Genomic DNA, 17088 nt, shown 5'->3' on the forward strand with positions numbered 1-17088 from the left:
TTAAATTATAGATAGAAGCTCTTTACTTAAAATGGGTAAAAAATGGTGTCAGGAGGTTCTTTGGTTCCATTTAGAGGAGGGTGGTTAAGCTGTTCACCCTGTGACTCCTCTTCCAATCTCCACCCTCACCTCTACCCCAAGAGGTCCTGGAGCACCTCTGCCCTGCTATTGAGTTCCATGGAACAATTAACAAGTGGTATCTTAGCATGCAAAAATTGCTGATCATGCACTCAGTGTCCTAGAATCTTGGGGCTCAAAGGGATCTTATTATCCCTATGGGTCAACTCATAGCCTCACCCTATAGCGCAGAAATACTATAGAATTCCTTGGGGGATGAGAGAGTGCTCAGGCTCTGTTTAACACCTAGGAGCAGATGGATCATTTCATTTTATTCTGTCTTACATGGTTCTCTGTCTCTGTGTCCTTATCTTGCCTTCCTAACTAGGTTGGAGGCAAGGACTACTTTTTACAGCCCCACAGCACCCACACAAAGCAAGACAATCAATAAATTCTTAACTGAAGGCCTGACTGATTACAAGAATTCAAGACCACTTGAAAATTCAGGGTCACAGCATTGCACAACTCCAAAGAACATAATTCACATTGTATTATATGGTTGTGCAAGTGGCAGCTTGGAACATTTGCAAAGGTTTAGACTGGACTGTCTTTGCCAGCTGAGAAAAACTTTTTTTTTGGGGGGGTTTTCAAAACATTTATTTTTATTGCATTTTAGGTTTTGAGGTACATGTGAAGAACATGCAAGATTGTTGCATAGGAACACACATGGCAGTGTGATTTGCTGCCTTCCTCCCCTTCACCTATATGTGGCATTTCTCCCCATGCTATCTCTCCCCAACTCCCCACCCCCCACCGTCCCTCCCCTATTTCCCCCCAACAGGCCCCAGTGCGTGGTGCTCCCCTCCCTGTGTCCATGTGTTCTCATTATTCAACACCCACCTGTGAGTGAGAACATGTGGTGTTTGATTTTCTGTTCTTGTGTCAGTTTGCTGAGAATGATGGTTTCCAGGTTCGTCCATGTCCCTACAAAGGACACAAACTCATCGTTTTTGATGGCTGCATAATATTCCATGGTGTATATGTACCACATTTTCCCTGTCCAGTCTATCATAGATGGGCATTTGGGTTGGTTCCAGGTCTTTGCTATTGTAAACAGTGCTTCAATGAACATTCGTGTGCATGTGTCCTTAGAGTAGAACGATTTATAATCCTTTGGATATATACCCAGTAATGGGATTGCTGGGTCAAATGGAATTTCTATTTCTAGGTCCTTGAGGAATCGCCACACTGTCTTCCACAATGTTTGAACTAATTTACACTCCCAACAGTGTAATACTTTTTTAACAAATTATTTGTTGGTACAAAATACACCTCACCACTTTCCCCTTATTTTCTGCCAGGAAGCAACTACAAGTATAAGTTTTCTCGACTTAGGAATATACATTCATTAGAGAGGGTGTAAAGATGTGTGAGCATGTGTGTTCATGTGTGTTTAAGTAGACTAGCAGATCTGCTGTATTAGGAAGCCCATTGGAAAGGTTTGAGCATTTGAATCTTATATTTAAGAGACTGCTGTGTTTATATTCCTTTTGAAATTTCCTACTTTTGGAATCTTTGTCTGGTTTGAATGATGCTTTAGAGCTCCCTATTTGTAAAGCACCCCAGAGCATGACCCATAGGTACCAAGCACATACACCAAAGTCACTGGATGAGCAGAGGGACTCTTGATGACTGCATGATTTTTATCTTTGCAAAAGTGAGTAAATGCAGAGGAGGAATGAGGGAGCAAAGAATTTCTCTTACGAAAAGCCTGTGAGTGCTTTTGTGTTTTTCAAACTGATGGTGTTTGTTTTTTCTTATGTCTACCCAGGAAACCAAGTGCTGCCTCCTGGAGCTTCTCTTGGAAATGGGCTCACACCAGAGGCAGCAAGAGACCTTGGCCTTCTCCCCGGGATTGCGGTCGCAGCCTCACTCATTGATGCCCATGCGGGAGGACTAGGTAATCTCTTATTCATTGCCTACAGCCAAAACCAAATGCAAATAGAATATTCCCTAGAACCAAAGACACTCCTTTTCTGTTTTTAAAGCAAAGTTCAGAGACTTTGGAGTTTCAGTGTATAATAATGAAAAACCTTTTTACAGTTAGGCATTTGGATAGATATAGAACTTTTCATTAACGATAGAATTTATTTATAATTTTATTAATTTCTTTATACATGACAATAGAAAAAATTATTTGAATAAATTTCTGCATAGTTCTTTTGTTTACTGAAAATTCAAAAAAGGTATGTTAATTTCTTGCCATACTTTACTGTTTTTTTTCTAATGGTACTCCAAAATCCTTATAAGTCTCATAGATTTATTTTAATAATACATTTGGCTTATGTCCTTTATCCAGTTCCTTGGTTATAGTCTTGATTTTATCCTATACATAAAATCAAGCCTGTCATTCATGTATTCATTTGTTCATTCATGAAACACCTGTTGAACACTTACCATGTCCAGGCATAGTGCTAGGAGACAGTGAACTTAAAATAAAACCAAGGTCTCTTCCCCAGATTTTAATGGGAAAACAGACAGGGAAACAAATAATTACAGTAAAGATTGATGACTATTGTCTTCTTCATCCTTATTGAAGCTTTTGTGTGTTTTTTGAAGGGGAAGTTGTTCTAGCTCTCAGTGTCTCTCACCTCAACTATAGCCATATTTTTTTTTCCTAGCCTTTCATTCTAACAATTTAGCAGGACATGACCACTGAATATGCACAATTGAATGGAACAGAATTGAATAGAACAAAGTGGAAAACATCAGAGTACATTTCACATAGTAACAGAAGGCACTGCTTTGTGGATCTGTGTTTCCGTTTTATGCACGTACACTTTCAGATACTTGCATCGATCCTGCCCCTACTCTACCCATGCATTTACACCTCTGTGACTTGGCACACATGTTCTCTGCCCAGAATGATTGGTCCTCCACTTCTCCAGCTGGCTAACTCCTCCTCTAAATACAAGACCTATATCAGATGCTTTCTGCTTTGCATAGCCTTCCATGAAACACTCAGGTGCATTTAGAAATTCTCTAAATTATGCTTCTTTCAGCAAACTATTTGAAGAAATGATCATATTATGTTGTAATTTCTAATATATCTGCTTATCATTTCCACTAGACTGTGAACTCCTTAAGAACAGGAACATTATGTTATTCATCCTGTATCCTTCATGCCAAGCCCTGTGTCTGGTTCCTATAGGGGCTTTTAAGTTTATTAAATGAACAGTCACATTAAGGCAAGAATAAGTTGAGATGTCTTTAAACAGTAGAGTGTAGATTAATCTGTTTTCTTACACAACAGATTATTAAATGGTTCCTTGTTCTACATACTACATGGACTTCCAGAGCAGGATAGCCCTCATCAGTCTATGAACATGTCTGTTCTGTTCCTCTCTATGTCCTCAGGATCTAAAACAGTGCCTGAGAATTAGTAAACAACTCATAATATATATAGGTTGGTTGAATGGTATGTAATATATTACAGGCAAGGTTGTTTCTGTCCAAATACTTTTCATCGTGAGCAATATGTGCTTTTGATTGGAATATTAAGATTTTGGTTTTTACGTACAAGCATAGAGAGAAATTGAGGTCTAGACAAACATGGAATGTTTCTGTCCCCTACGAATCCTGACATTCCAGATCATGTGTGAGGCCATTAAAGTTTTTCCTATCATGCTTTTAAAATTATCCCTGGGGTGACAGTATCAATCATCCACCCCTACCTGTATGACAGGCACTTGGCTGGGTCCAGCATATGCTGAAAGAAAGAGGACTGCTGCTTGAAGAGCCACAGGCACTACAGTTTCCTTGTTAGTTTCTCAGCCTTCCCTCAGGGACATGCCAAAACACACCTTCTCACTTCTGCCCAGGTCTCACTATGCCCTCCAGGAGGGGAGACTGCCAAATGACCCTCATCTTTTTCCTAAACAGAGGTGCTCAGTAGCAGAATTTTTACCCTTAGAAGCTGTGGCTTAAACCTTTTGCTCCCTGTAAAATGCAAATGCTTGTAAGTGATAGGGTTTGGCTGTGTCCCCATTCAAATATCAACTGAATTGTATCTCCCAGAATTCCCACGTTATGGGAGGGACCCAGGGGGAGGTAACTGAATCATGGGGACCGGTAATTCCCATGCTGTTCTCATGATAGTGAATAAGTCTCACGAGATCTGATGGGCTTATCAGGGGTTTCCACTTTTGCTTCTTCCTCATTCTGTCTTGCTGCCACCATGTAAAAAGTGCCTTTTGCCATTTGCCATGATTATGAGACCTCCCAGCCATGTGGAACTGTAAGTCAAATTAAACCTCCTTTTCTTCCCAGTCTCAGGTATGTCTGTATCAGCATCATAAAAACAGACTAATACAGTAAATTGGTACCAGTAAACTGGGCATTGCTGAAAAGATACCTGAAAATGTAGAAGCAACTTTGGAACTAGGTAACAGGCTCCTAGGCGGAAGGGACTTGCCTTGTCTCGAGTGAGACTTTGGACTATGGACTTTTCAATTTTTAATTCTCAATCCAGAATTATCTGGATTGAGTTAAGACTTTGGAGGACTGTTGGGAAAGCAGCTGGGAGGGTGACTGTACCCTGCAAAGCCACAGGGGCAGAGCTGTCCAAGACCATGAGAACCCAACTCTTGCATCAGTGTGACCTGGATATGAGACGTGAAGTCAAAGGAGATCACTTTGGAGCTTTAAAATTTGACTGTCTCGCTGGATTTCAGACTTGCATCGGCCCTGCAACCCCTTTGTTTTGGCCAATTTCTCCCCTTTGGAATGGTTGTATTTACCTAATACCTGTACCCCATTGTAACTAGGAAGTAACTTGCTTGTTTCTAATTTTTTTTTTTTTTTCCTGAGACGAAGTCTCCTACTGTTGCCTGGGCTGGAGTGCAGTGGAGTGAACTCAGCTCACTGCAACTTCCACCTCCCTGGTTCAGGCCATTCTGCTTGCCTCAGCTTCCCAAGTAGCTGGGATTACAGGCATCTGCTACCACACCCGGATAATTTTTTTTGTATTTTTTGTAGAGACAGGGTTTTACCATGTTGGCCAGGCTGGTCTTGCACTCTTGACCCCGTGATCTTGAACTCCACCTCCCAAAGGGCTGGGATTACAGGTGTGAGGCAGCACACCCAGCCTTGTTTTTGATTTTACAGGCTCATAGGCAGAAGGAACTTGTCTTGTCTCAGATGAGACTTTGGACTATGGACTTTCAGGTTAATTCTGAAATGAGTAAGACTGGGGGACTGTTGGAAATGCATGATTGATTTTGAAATGTGAGGACATGAGATTTGGAGGTGGCAAAGGCAAAATGATATGATTTGGCTGTGTCCCCATTCAAATCTCAACTGAATTGTATCTCCTAGAATTCCCACGTTGTGGGAGGGACCTAGGGGGAGGTAATTGAATCATGGGGGCTGGTCTTTCCTATGATGTTCTCATGATGCTAAGTCTCATGAGATCTGATGAGTTTATCATGGATTTCCACTTCTTCCTCATTCTTTCCTGTTCCCACCATGTAAGACCTGTCTTTTGCCCTCCACCATGATTATGAGACCTCTCAGCTATGTGGAACTGTTAGTCAAATTAAACCTCCTTGTCTTATCCAGTCTTGGTATGTCTTTATTAGCAACATAAAAATGGACTAAAACAGTAAGTTAGTAAGTTTCCCCCATATTTTTTTTTAATGGAAAGATAGCATAGGTTTTTTTTTTAATGGAAAGATAAAATAAGAACCTTGGACTCTTTAAGGCTTGAACTTAGATGCCAGCAGTGGCTGGGAAGGACACAGGAAGGTGATACTCCACGATGATGGGATAGTACAGACTTACCTAATAAACGTTGACCATGTTTTATCCTTATTATGCTTTCTTATGCTTCTTCCTTTACTCTTCACCTTACAGCCAGTCTAAGATTAGGATATCTTAAAAAGGATAGGAGGCCTGGGGGCAAATGTTTCCTCTCATTTCTCCCCTTCCTATACCCTGATTAGGATGTGGAGGAGAAAAGAGTCCTGAAAATCTTGAAAAGGTTGCCGTGGGTCTCACTGTATATTAACTAAAGACATATATTGAGTGAATGTAACCTGTCAGTTATTGATCTAGGCACTGGGAATCATTAGCAGTGAACAAATCAGGCAAAGTCCACTCGTTTTGGAGAGAAAATTTTCATTGTTCTCCCCTGCCTGCATGTTTGTAGCTTAACAGATTAGATTTGGGACAGCTAATCTCTGAAACATTTTGTGATGCTATGATAAGGGCATTCAACATGGAATCTCAAGTTCTGGATTTAAATTGTGTTTCTGCCTACAAATATAGTGTTTTTCAGAACTTTTGTTTCCTCGTATGCGGTGAGAGATAGTTAGAGACAACAGAATGCAGGATTCACTACTTTGTGATTCTGTATAGTTTGAGGTCAGAAATGGCCTCAAGAACTGGCTAAATGAACTTTGTACCAAGAGATTTCTGAATGTCAAGTACAGACCCAACTTTGGATTCGTAATTGTATGCCATGCTGGCCTCTCACCAACAAACCCTGACAACTGTAGTCACTTCAAATGCTGACCTGGCATGGCCTGCTTTAGACCCACATTCTGATGAGTATGAGGGGTCAGCACACTGCTTTGGAGACATACCCCCACTTTCACTCCCATGGGAGGCCTGGGAAGGGAGAATAAAGATCAAAGAAGCAAGCAAAACTCAACCCATGAATTTTCCAGTTCTGGAAAAAGAGGAGGAAGGACTTTGTGGGAATAAAAATCGATGATAAAAGAACATTTTGTTCTTAAGGTGCTGGTTAGTAAGTTCTCCAGCAGACAGCCAGAAGATAGGAGTAGCTTTGTTTGCACTTTGTGGGGGTGGTTCTGGCCAGGACTCCTGCTGCTGATATTTTTCTAGCTTATAAAAATAACATTAACTTTGTTCCAGGTCTGTTCTTGGCTCCAGCACCCCAACTGTCCTGAAAGGAGATAGCAACCTGATTTCTGTCTCAGGTCCTTTTCTCAGTTGCTCTTATCTGTCAGACAAACTCCTCATTATCCATCAAATCTTGAATCCTGTTCTCTGGGAAGCCTTCCCTGACTTCCCAAGTTGACTTAAGCCCTCCCTCTTTCCTCCTACTCACTGTGTCTTGCACTTGCAGGTTTGTGTGTGCCACATTGTCTCACCTACTAATTTATAAACTCTTTGGGCACCTGTTGTTTCATCCTCCCACTGCAGCAGCCTGAAGAGTGCTTTGCATATGGAAGACCCTTAACACATGCATATTTAGTGAATGAGTGAATGACTGAATGAATGGGATTCCCTCCATGAGGGATGAATATTACAACTGAGAGAGAGAAACCTCTCATTCAAAGGCAATTGTCTCTATGCAATAGTTATATTTGGCTCATTTCTGCAGGAGCAAAAGTTTGGTTTCTCCTAGATGTCTGGAAATCTGTCTCCTTTTTGCCCTCATCACATTACCAAGCTCTGGCCAAGAGCGAGCTTTGTTCCTTGGTTTAGCACAACTGTTTGATTACCAATATTGAATTCTTTGCCAGGTGTTGAAATGGCTTAAATTGCTCATCTGGGCCAGATGTTGAATTAGTTTAAACTGCTCATTTGAGTTGCAGAGTCAAGCCAAAATGAGGATTTTGAATTTCTTTTCCTTTTTAATGGAAGAATTTATTGAGCCAGGCTTGCAAAAAGGGCCTTTGGTTCTTGCCCTAGAGCAACACATACTTTGTTCCAGTAAGCAATAAAACATGCCAATACTCGTCTCACCATTATCAGTGTTCCAGAAGACAGGGTAGATGGGCTGCAACTTTAGATAACGTGATTTGTGGGGAGCATTTATTTATAAGTAGTGTATATACTAAATGTAGCATGATGGACAAAGAAATATACTTATTAGCAATAATCCCTTGCATTTATACACTTTTGATTAATGAAGCATGATATGGTTTGATTCTGAGTCCTCACCCAAATCTCGTGCGAATTGTAATCCTCAGTGTTGGAGGGGGCCCTGGTGGGAGGTGATTGTGTTATGGGGGTGGATTTCTCAGGAATTGTTTAGCATCATCCCCTTGGTGCTGTTCTCATGATAGTGCATGAGTTCCCTTCAGATCTGGTTGTTTAATAGTGTGTTGCACCACCCCACTCTCTCTTGCTCCTGCCCTGGCCATGTGAAGTACCTGCTTCCCCATCACTTTCTGCCATGATTGTAAATTTCTTGAGGTCTGCCCAGAAGCCAAACAGATACCATCACGCTTCCTATACAGCCTGCAGAACCTTGAGCCAATTAAAACTTTTTTTTTTCAATAAGTTACCCAGTTTCAGGTATTCTGTTATAGCAATGCAATAATGGACTAATACAAAACAAATCTGTGTTCATTATAGAATTTGCTCCTCATGGCAACTTTATAATGAAGCTAGGACAGGGATGTGTACCCTAATTTTACACAGCAAACAGCTGAGCCTCAGTGTATTATAGACTCAAGAATAGATATTTGTCATCTTATGCTTAGTTCTTAAAGCAACTTTATTCATACTGTTATTTTGTTCCATTTGTCAGGCGAGACAGTTGAGGCTCACGAGACTACCTAACATTCTGAAAGCTGCACAGTTAGAGATGCATGACTTAAGCCCATGCTTTGTGCACACTTATCACTGTGTTATAAAGAATGGCCTATCTATGTAAACGTGATCCACTCTATTCTTTAATTTGACCCTTAAAATGTGAGCAAGTAACAAATTTTGAAAAAGGAAGGTCTTCAATAATATTTATAGACGACTCTCTTTACTAGTTGATGGGGTTAGACAGTGACTATGAGAGAGAAGTAGTCTTCTGGGAATTTGTATTCTAGTAAAGAAAAGTAAATAAACAATTACAATTATTTGTGCCATGTATGAAAGGCTTTGGAAAAACATCAAATGGGCCTAAAATTGAGACTTAAAAATTATTAAAGGATTCCTATAGGGAGTGATGTCCAGTAATTAATTGTGACATTTCTTTATCTGTTATTGCTTCCTGGTAAAGTGGAATTTATTTCTTTTTTGTGACTTTTAAACTTCAGTTAGGCTTCATTTCTAATATAAAATAATAATAACATCATTAATTAGAACAAGTAGAACCATCACTCTGACTGATAATGACTGATAAGAAATGATGACCATTTCTTACAGGCCTTATATGTGCCAAGTACTCTACCTGATACTGCTTATACTTTATCTCTTGCTCCTCGCAATAAGCCTACAAGACAGAGGTGGTTTCCCCATTCTGCACATAAGGGAATTGAAGGCAGAAAGAATAATGTTTATTTATTACTATTAATATTATTATACTTTAAGTTCTGGGGTTCATGTACAGAATGTGCAGATCTGTTACATAGCTTTACATGTGCCATGGTGGTTTGCTGCATCCACCACTCTGTCATTTTTGTTAGGTATTTCTCCTAATGCTATCCCTCCCCTAGTCCCCCATCCCCTGACAGGCCACATCCTCTTCTAGCCCCCCCACCTCCCTGCTGTCCCTCCCCTGGCCCCCCACCCCCGACAGGCCCCAGTGTGTGATGTTCCCTTCCCTGTGCCCATATGTTCTCATTGTTCAACACCCACTTATAAGTGATAACATGCAGTGTTTGGTTTTCTGTTCTTGTGTTAGTTTGCTTAGAATGATGGTTTCCAACTTCATTCATGTCTGCAAGGGACATGAACTCATTCTTTTTTATGGCTGCATAGTATTCCATGGTGTATATATGTCACATTTTCTTTAACCAGTCTATCATTGGTAAGCATTTAGGTTGGTTCCAAGTCATTGCTATTGTAAACAGTACCACAATAAACATATGTGTGCATGTGTCTTTATAGGGGAATGATTTATAATCCTTTGAGTATATATGAGTAATGAGATTGCTGGGTCAAATGGTATTTCTATTCTAGATCCTTGAGGAATTACTGCAGTGTCTTCCACAATGGTTGAACTAATTTACACTCCCACCAACAGTGTAAAAGCATTCCTATTTCTCTACGTCCTCTCCAGCATCTGTTGTCTCCTGATTTTTTTAATGATTTCCATTCTAACTGGCGTGAGATGGTATCTCAATGTGGTTTTGATTTGCATTTCTCTAATGACCAGTGATGATGAGTATTTTTTCATGTTTGTTGGCTGCGTAAATGTCTTCTATTGAGAAGTGTCTGTTCATATCCTTTGCCCACTTTTTGATGGGGTTGTTTGTTTCTTTCTTGTAAATTTGTTAAAGTTCTTTGTTTCTACAATCACATAACTAATCTCATAGCAAGATTTGAACTTGAGTCTGCCTCCACAGTTCATATTCCTTTTCCCTAGGCCAGTGGTTCTCAACCAGGGGTGATTTTACCCCTCAGGGGACATTTGGCAATGTCTGGGGATGGTTTTGTTTATTGCATCTGGGGGAAGGGAAATGGCACTGTCATGTAGTGCATAGAGGCCAGGGATGCTGCCAAACACCTTACAATGTCCAGGCCAACCCCCTGCAACAAAGAATTATCCATCCTCAAATGTCAGTAGCCTTGAAGCTAAGAAACCCTGTTCTATCCTGGAACACCTCCAGTGATATTATTTCCCTTCATCAATTCATCTTATTTCTGAAGAAGCCAAAAAGCAGCCCACGATAAGGGTTTTGCTGATACATTAGTATTTGTTGAAATATATTTTGTGAAATTGACTCTTCAGTAAAAGTAGTTATGAGATTAAGAAAATAATAGAAGTGAAGCCGGAGGAGTAGGGAGGACAGGATGGTTTCCACCCCACTGTTTCAGAGTCAAGCCACACAGAACGGCTTGGCCTTCTTTTGGCATATCACTCACATTCCACCTCCTTTCCTTTGCTACTCATCCATCAGCACTCAGTCTAAATGTTACTTTGTGGAAACGTCTCCAAATTTAATCCACTCTTAGAAAAACATCAGTCACTCTCTACACTGTTTCTGTGAAATACTTTACAACCATTTCAGATTTTTCATCAAATTATGTTCACCTTTGTATGCCCATTATCCAGCAAAGAACCCAGGTAGCCAGTCTTCAGTAAATCAGCGTAATTACTTAATTACTATGATTAGTAATTAAGATAATAATTCTGAGAGGGTTTTGAAAAATCAAAAATAGGAATTGGTAAATCTAGGTGAGGGAGACTTTAAGAAAATGTGGAATCCTGGACCCTACCCTGCTGAGGATGCCTGGGGTGGGTCCTGGAATCTTGTCCTAAGTGTGGAAAATGTCACCTGGTACCCAGAGGAGACAGCCTTGAGGGATGAGCTGGCACTGAGGACACAGGGGTCAGAAGCAGTAGTAATGTGTTTCTGCCAAGTGGGCAGATCAGACCAGAGCAGAACTGTGCTATGCAGGAGCCAGGCCAGGTGCTGGCCAAAAGTTGGGGGCAGGAGGGAGCTTATCCAAAACAAGAGAGAATATGGATCCAAAGAGGCAGACGGTCTTTTTGGGGGTGGAGGGATTAGAAACGCAGATAAAGTTATGCTGTGGAATCTGGAAGGAGAAAACCGTGCCAGTCCCTGAGCAGATAGAGCAAGGACAACTCCGGGAGTTCCTGAATGTGAATCACAGAGGGGAGAGGAGGAACATATTAATGAGATTGCAAGTTTATTATTTTAAGTTGAAGTTTGGTTTAATGTGAACCACCACTGCCTGAGACCTCGGCAGAGTCGTGAGCCGTGGCAACCGCTCACGTGGCGGAGGGGCAGACAGCATACGTGGGGGAAGGATAACTTTGAGTTTCCTGCTCCCAGGCTCCAAGGCTTTCTTGGAGTGCTGTGATTCTCTGGACTCCAGAAGGCTGGCCTTAGCTGAGAGACCAGACTTTGACTCTGTGGAAGAAAACTGAGAGGAATCCAGGCCCTGGGGCTATTGCCAGCTCCCCATGTGTCCCCAATTTTTAAATCTTGTGCCACACATCAGTATATATGGCTGTGAACCTGCCATGAAACCATAACATTTTGAGTTTAATACACACACTCCTGTTTGGATAATGAGTAATCATAGGTTTTAGAACTAAAAGGCTGCTCAAAGATTTTCTATACCAAATTCTTCAATTTGCAGATGAGAGAACTGAGGCCCAGACAATGGTGAGTCATCCAAAGTTACCCTAGCAAATTACTGTCAGAGTCGAATTTAGAATCTGAGTGACCTAGTTCATCAGCCAGGGTCCCCGCCCCATTGTGCTACACTGTCTCCAGATTAGGAAAAGGGAATGACTCTTGATTTGTGATTCCATTTTATACCTTATATCCCATTTAATGGCTATAGCCAGTTTCACTGGTGGTCATTAAATAGGTAAATTAGTTTTTCTAAGCCACACTTGAGTAAATCTCTTTGTTGTGTTGTCACAATCTACAATAAGCTCCAAAGAATCTACCCCAGAGCTGGAAATAATAAAAACACCTGCTATTTGAGTTGCTTCCAAAGAGCTCAAAGCAGTTATTTTTATTTCTCCTACCATTTGTTGAATACCTATGTTGTGCCAAATGTTTTGCTAGGTATTTGACTATTCACTATTGTCAGCTCACAACCACACTGTGAGCTACCATTATTTTTGGCCTTTACCATACAAAGAAATCAAGGTTTAAGAACTTGCCAAAGGTTACATTTTAATGAACTATAAAGTTGGGTTCCAGGACCCACTGACTGCAGAGCCTCTGAGCTTTCCCCTGTTTACCCTGGCAAGTGAATCTATGTGTGTCTAGGTATGTCTGTGCCTTTACTTATGTTAGTCCATACTTACACCAGTGCATATTTATATCTATAGTAGAAGATAGAGCTTCTATCTAATATTTGTCTGGATGTTTGTAGTTCTATTTTATGGATGAGAAAATTGAGGCCCAGGGTGGAGAAGTGACTTTAAAAAAGGATATTTAAAGCAGCTCAAGCGTCTGGGTTCCATCAATCATGGGGAATAAGGCCAAGGTTATTAGATCAGGGTAGGCATGTGATGCATAGCTATTGGGCCTATGTGGTGGAGAGATCAACAATATTAATGTTGATATTAATTGTGTATACTAAATTTGTTAATTAATGCTGACAATGTCAATCTCAAAGATTAATCTTAATCTTTTTGTAGTGACTTGCCATTTTTAAACTACCCTTGGAACAGGGAAGGTATTTTTACCTCTCACGAATGGTTGAGAAAACTGACCCTCCAGGAGATGAAGGGATTTCCTTAAGGTTATAGGATGAGGAAAGATTGGATCCAAGACTCACACCCTTATTTTTGTGCCCCTGTCTTCACATCAGCTTTGGTGAACCCTTGCATCAAACAATGGAACAAGTACTACCTAATAAATGGAGCAAGGTGTCTTATTCTGAGCCCAGAGCCTCTCATTTTAAGCAACCTCTGATCATCTCATCTACTCCAGAACCATATCTGGTATTCTGGGGCCATTTTTAAACAGAAAGTTTTACTTATTCTCTCCTGTATTAGTATATGACTGAGAAAATGAGCTGATGTTTTCCTTTGCTGAACTTGGGAACAAAAACAAAAAGGAAAGAATAATCCAGCCACAGATTCTTACACTGCCAAGCACCTGTTAGGAGAACTTCCCACTCCAAGTTCAAAAGGTAGAGACTGCTGGAAAAGTATGTGTTTGGGGGCCCAGGGTCTAAGATTGCATTTGCGTCACTGGCTGCGAGCGTAGGATCAGGTCCACTGTTTTTCATGGCACAAAACTCAACACATAGTGCTTCACATCCATATACTGTTTCTAAGCACTAATGTTTACTTTGGGCCTTGCACATCAGCAGCTGATGGTGGGAAAATACACGTCTCTAGTTACTGCCCCAAGGCGGCAGCCTCGCATCTAGACTGCTGGCTTCTTCCTTATTATCTCTCCACAGGCCTGATTCGTTTCCTTGTTTTCTGTTTTCTCTTAACTGTGCATTCATATCAGTCGTTGTGAAGAGCAAAGAGAAATAATTTTTGAAATTTTCCATATGGACATCTTGAGGATTGCCTCAGTACACTCTGTAGCTGGTATAGATATCTGGGGAAACTAAGAAGGGAAATTTCTTTGAATATAGAAAAACCACACTAGTCTCCAGTTACATCATTCAACAGCAGCGTCCCCAACCCACCTTTCCATACCTTCAATTTCTGTCTGTGCTTTGTACTATGACTTCGATATAAGAATTTGGCCCTCTGAAGATGGTAAAAATTAAAAAGCTTGAGGTAAACACAGTAAGATAGTTAAAAACACATTACTTGTTCCACCAGCTGTCTCTTTGCCCTTGGAAGTCATCTGACTTGCCATTTTTGAACTACCCTTGGTAGTTTAATTGGCAGCAGTGACTGCCTGTCCGGAGTAGCCACTGGGAAGACGCTGTCTGCAGTGGAGGAGTGTGCTCTACAGAGCTGGCTGGGGCCAGAACAGGTGGGAGCCCTGCCCCCTAACAAGTTGGTGGGGTGGGAGCCCTGTGCTCCCAGGCTTGGAAATTCCTGCTCCTACTCCCTGACCTCTCCCGTTCCTGGTGCCTGCTCCAGAGTGGGGCAAAGTAGTGGCTGTCACAACCCAGCAAGGTGTGCATGCACTTGACTTGATGCTGACATGCCAGCCCCCTACCTCCTTGGGCCCTCTGGACTTTGGGTGCCAACAAGCATGGCAGGGAGGCCAAGGTAAGGGCTGAGGGTGGCTTGGCACAGGTCTGCAGGTGCCTCAGTAGGAACAGCCTGGGTGCATGGGGTGTCAGGTTGATGGCGGCAGGAAGTAGACAGGCTCCTGGGCAGAAAGGGATGGGTCCTGGATGAAACACTACCTTCTGGCCAGGGACAGTCTGAAGCCTGGGGGCTGGACTGCCAGTTCCGTGGAGTCTGTGGCCCAGAGTGAGAACTTATGGTGCTTTTTCTGGGTCCGCCCATGGCCACCCACTCATGGACCAATCAGTACTCATTTCCTCCCATAAAAATCCCTGGATTCAGCCAGATTTGGACAGACTCAGGACTACCAGCTGCAGGAAGGAGCTATCCACTTTGGGTTTCTCCACCTATTGGGTTGACCTGCCGGTGGAAAGGAGCTACCCACATCAGGTCATCTCTCTGCTGAGAGCCGGACACTTATCTAGACGACCTGCCTGCAGAAAGGAGCTACCCACTTTGGGTCTCCTGAGAGCTGTCCTGTCACTCAATGAAGCTTCTCTCCACCTTGCTCACTCTCCAGTTTTCTGCATACCTCATTCTTCCTGGTAGCAGGACAAGAACTCGGGACTCACTGAATGGCAAGACCGAAAGAGCTGTAATATAAACAGGGCTGAAACACATCCCTCCAGCCTGCTTGTTACTTTGTGGGCAATGAGAAGGAAAGAAGAGCTGCAGCCCTTCAGGGAGCCCAGACCTAGGGGCTCTCCAAGCCAGGTCTGTGACACTATCTTCAAGGCTCTGAGGTTCATGGCATCTCTAAGCCACCAGATGCCCATGTTCCCCTCATCCAGATGTGAGTGCCCCCAGCAGAAGCCACATGCAGTACATTGGATCTAGCTGCAGCCTCACATGGAGCTGGCACCTGTTCCAGCACCTGTAGCTGCCTGCCCCACCATAGCAGCTGGTGTGCCTGGTTATGTGCAGGGGACAGACTCTGCACTTGCTCACCCACACAGCCTTTACTGCTCCTGCTTGGCCCACCCTCAGCAGGTGTGAGATCTGGGCTGGTAGCATGATCTGAGCCCAGCCTGCTGGGCCGAGTAGGTGGAATGAGCCCAGCAGGTACGAGCAACACTCAGGCAGAAGATGCCACTGGCCACAGAGGTTTCTGGCTGGCCAAGCGACACCCCAGGGATCCCATGACAATATTTCATGCTTCAGTTTCCCCATCTGAGAAATGGGACTAATAATACCTGTTGCATAGTAATAAATGAGCTTTATTACTGTAGTATACTGTAGTATCTGTAGAGCACTTTGAATAATGTCTGGCTATACTGTGTGTGTGTTTAGCTATGATTAATGTGATTGCAGTAGACTTACATTATGAATAGTAACAGTGGGCAAGAGAGAAGCAAAGATTTATTTCTTCAGTTACAGCTGGATGACATCTTCCTTCTGTGTATCAGGCATTGTTATAGGCATGTTAGATATAGTGGTAAACAAAGCCAAGCTCCTTCTCTCATAGAACTTCTGTCCTACTGGGGAAGTTCATCAACTCCCATTTAAACATATATATTTATATGTATATGTAAGTATACATATGTGTATGGTATGTGTGCATAACTGTGTATCTCTGTATATATATGTGCATATTTATGTGTCTTCATATGCATGTGTTTATGTATGGACATGGTATTGTACATGTATATGTATTACATGTGTATATCTGTATGTATTTGTGTGTGCATATGCATCCATGCATGTGTCTGTCAATGTGTGTGGATGTGTATATATTGTGCATGCACATGTTTGCATGCCCCATGTATATGTCTGTTTGTGGGTACATTTATCTGTGTGTCTGATGTGTATGTGTATATGTGATATGTCTGTTTATGTGTATGTGTGTATATTCTAATGTTCATGTGTGTATATGCATGTGTCCATATATAGGTATTTGTGTATATGTAAGTGGATATGCATGCATATGTCTGCATAGGGTACTATTGGGTGTTATGAAGAATAGTCCTAATTAAAGTGATGGAAAGTTCTTGGAGGTGCTGCTGGTATACCCAGATCACGAAAGTTCACTCTAGAATGGGACATTTGAGGAAACATACCTTAATGAAGAGATGAAATACTTCATTGTATAAAAAGCAAGGCAGAAATTTTTTTCAATCAGCAAATATATATTGAGCACATACTTTGCCTCAATCATGTGCTGGGCACTTTGGATACCAGGATGAAGATGACCCAGTTCCTTCTCTAGAGAACTCAGCAGATGGTCTTGGAAAAGGGAGATCTGTATTCAGAAAAATCCTAATACAGCTTGCATACTGCTTTTCCAGGTGGTGAGAAAAGTGTTACAAGAGTATAGGGAATGGATCGGCCAGCTCTGCCAGGACGAGTTAGGAGGTGAAAACTCC

General features: G+C 41.9%; 1 protein-coding gene across 4 annotated transcripts in view; it reads left to right on the forward strand.

Moving 5' to 3' along the window:
* FGGY (FGGY carbohydrate kinase domain containing) overlaps window positions 1-17088 on the forward strand; it is a 428788-nt gene that overhangs the window by 201293 nt on the left and 210407 nt on the right. For all 4 annotated transcript variants that reach the window (XM_012442661.2, XM_012442660.2, XM_012442659.3 and 1 more), the window contains exon 7: window positions 1889-2017. In XM_012442661.2, the coding sequence (XP_012298084.1) occupies window positions 1889-2017 (129 nt within the window). The remainder of the gene's footprint in view (window positions 1-1888; window positions 2018-17088) is intronic.

This window comes from Aotus nancymaae, unplaced genomic scaffold (genome assembly GCF_030222135.1).
Source record: "Aotus nancymaae isolate 86718 unplaced genomic scaffold, 86718_ANA_hifiasm-v0.15.2.pri h1tg000007l, whole genome shotgun sequence".
Lineage (NCBI taxonomy): Eukaryota > Metazoa > Chordata > Mammalia > Primates > Aotidae > Aotus > Aotus nancymaae.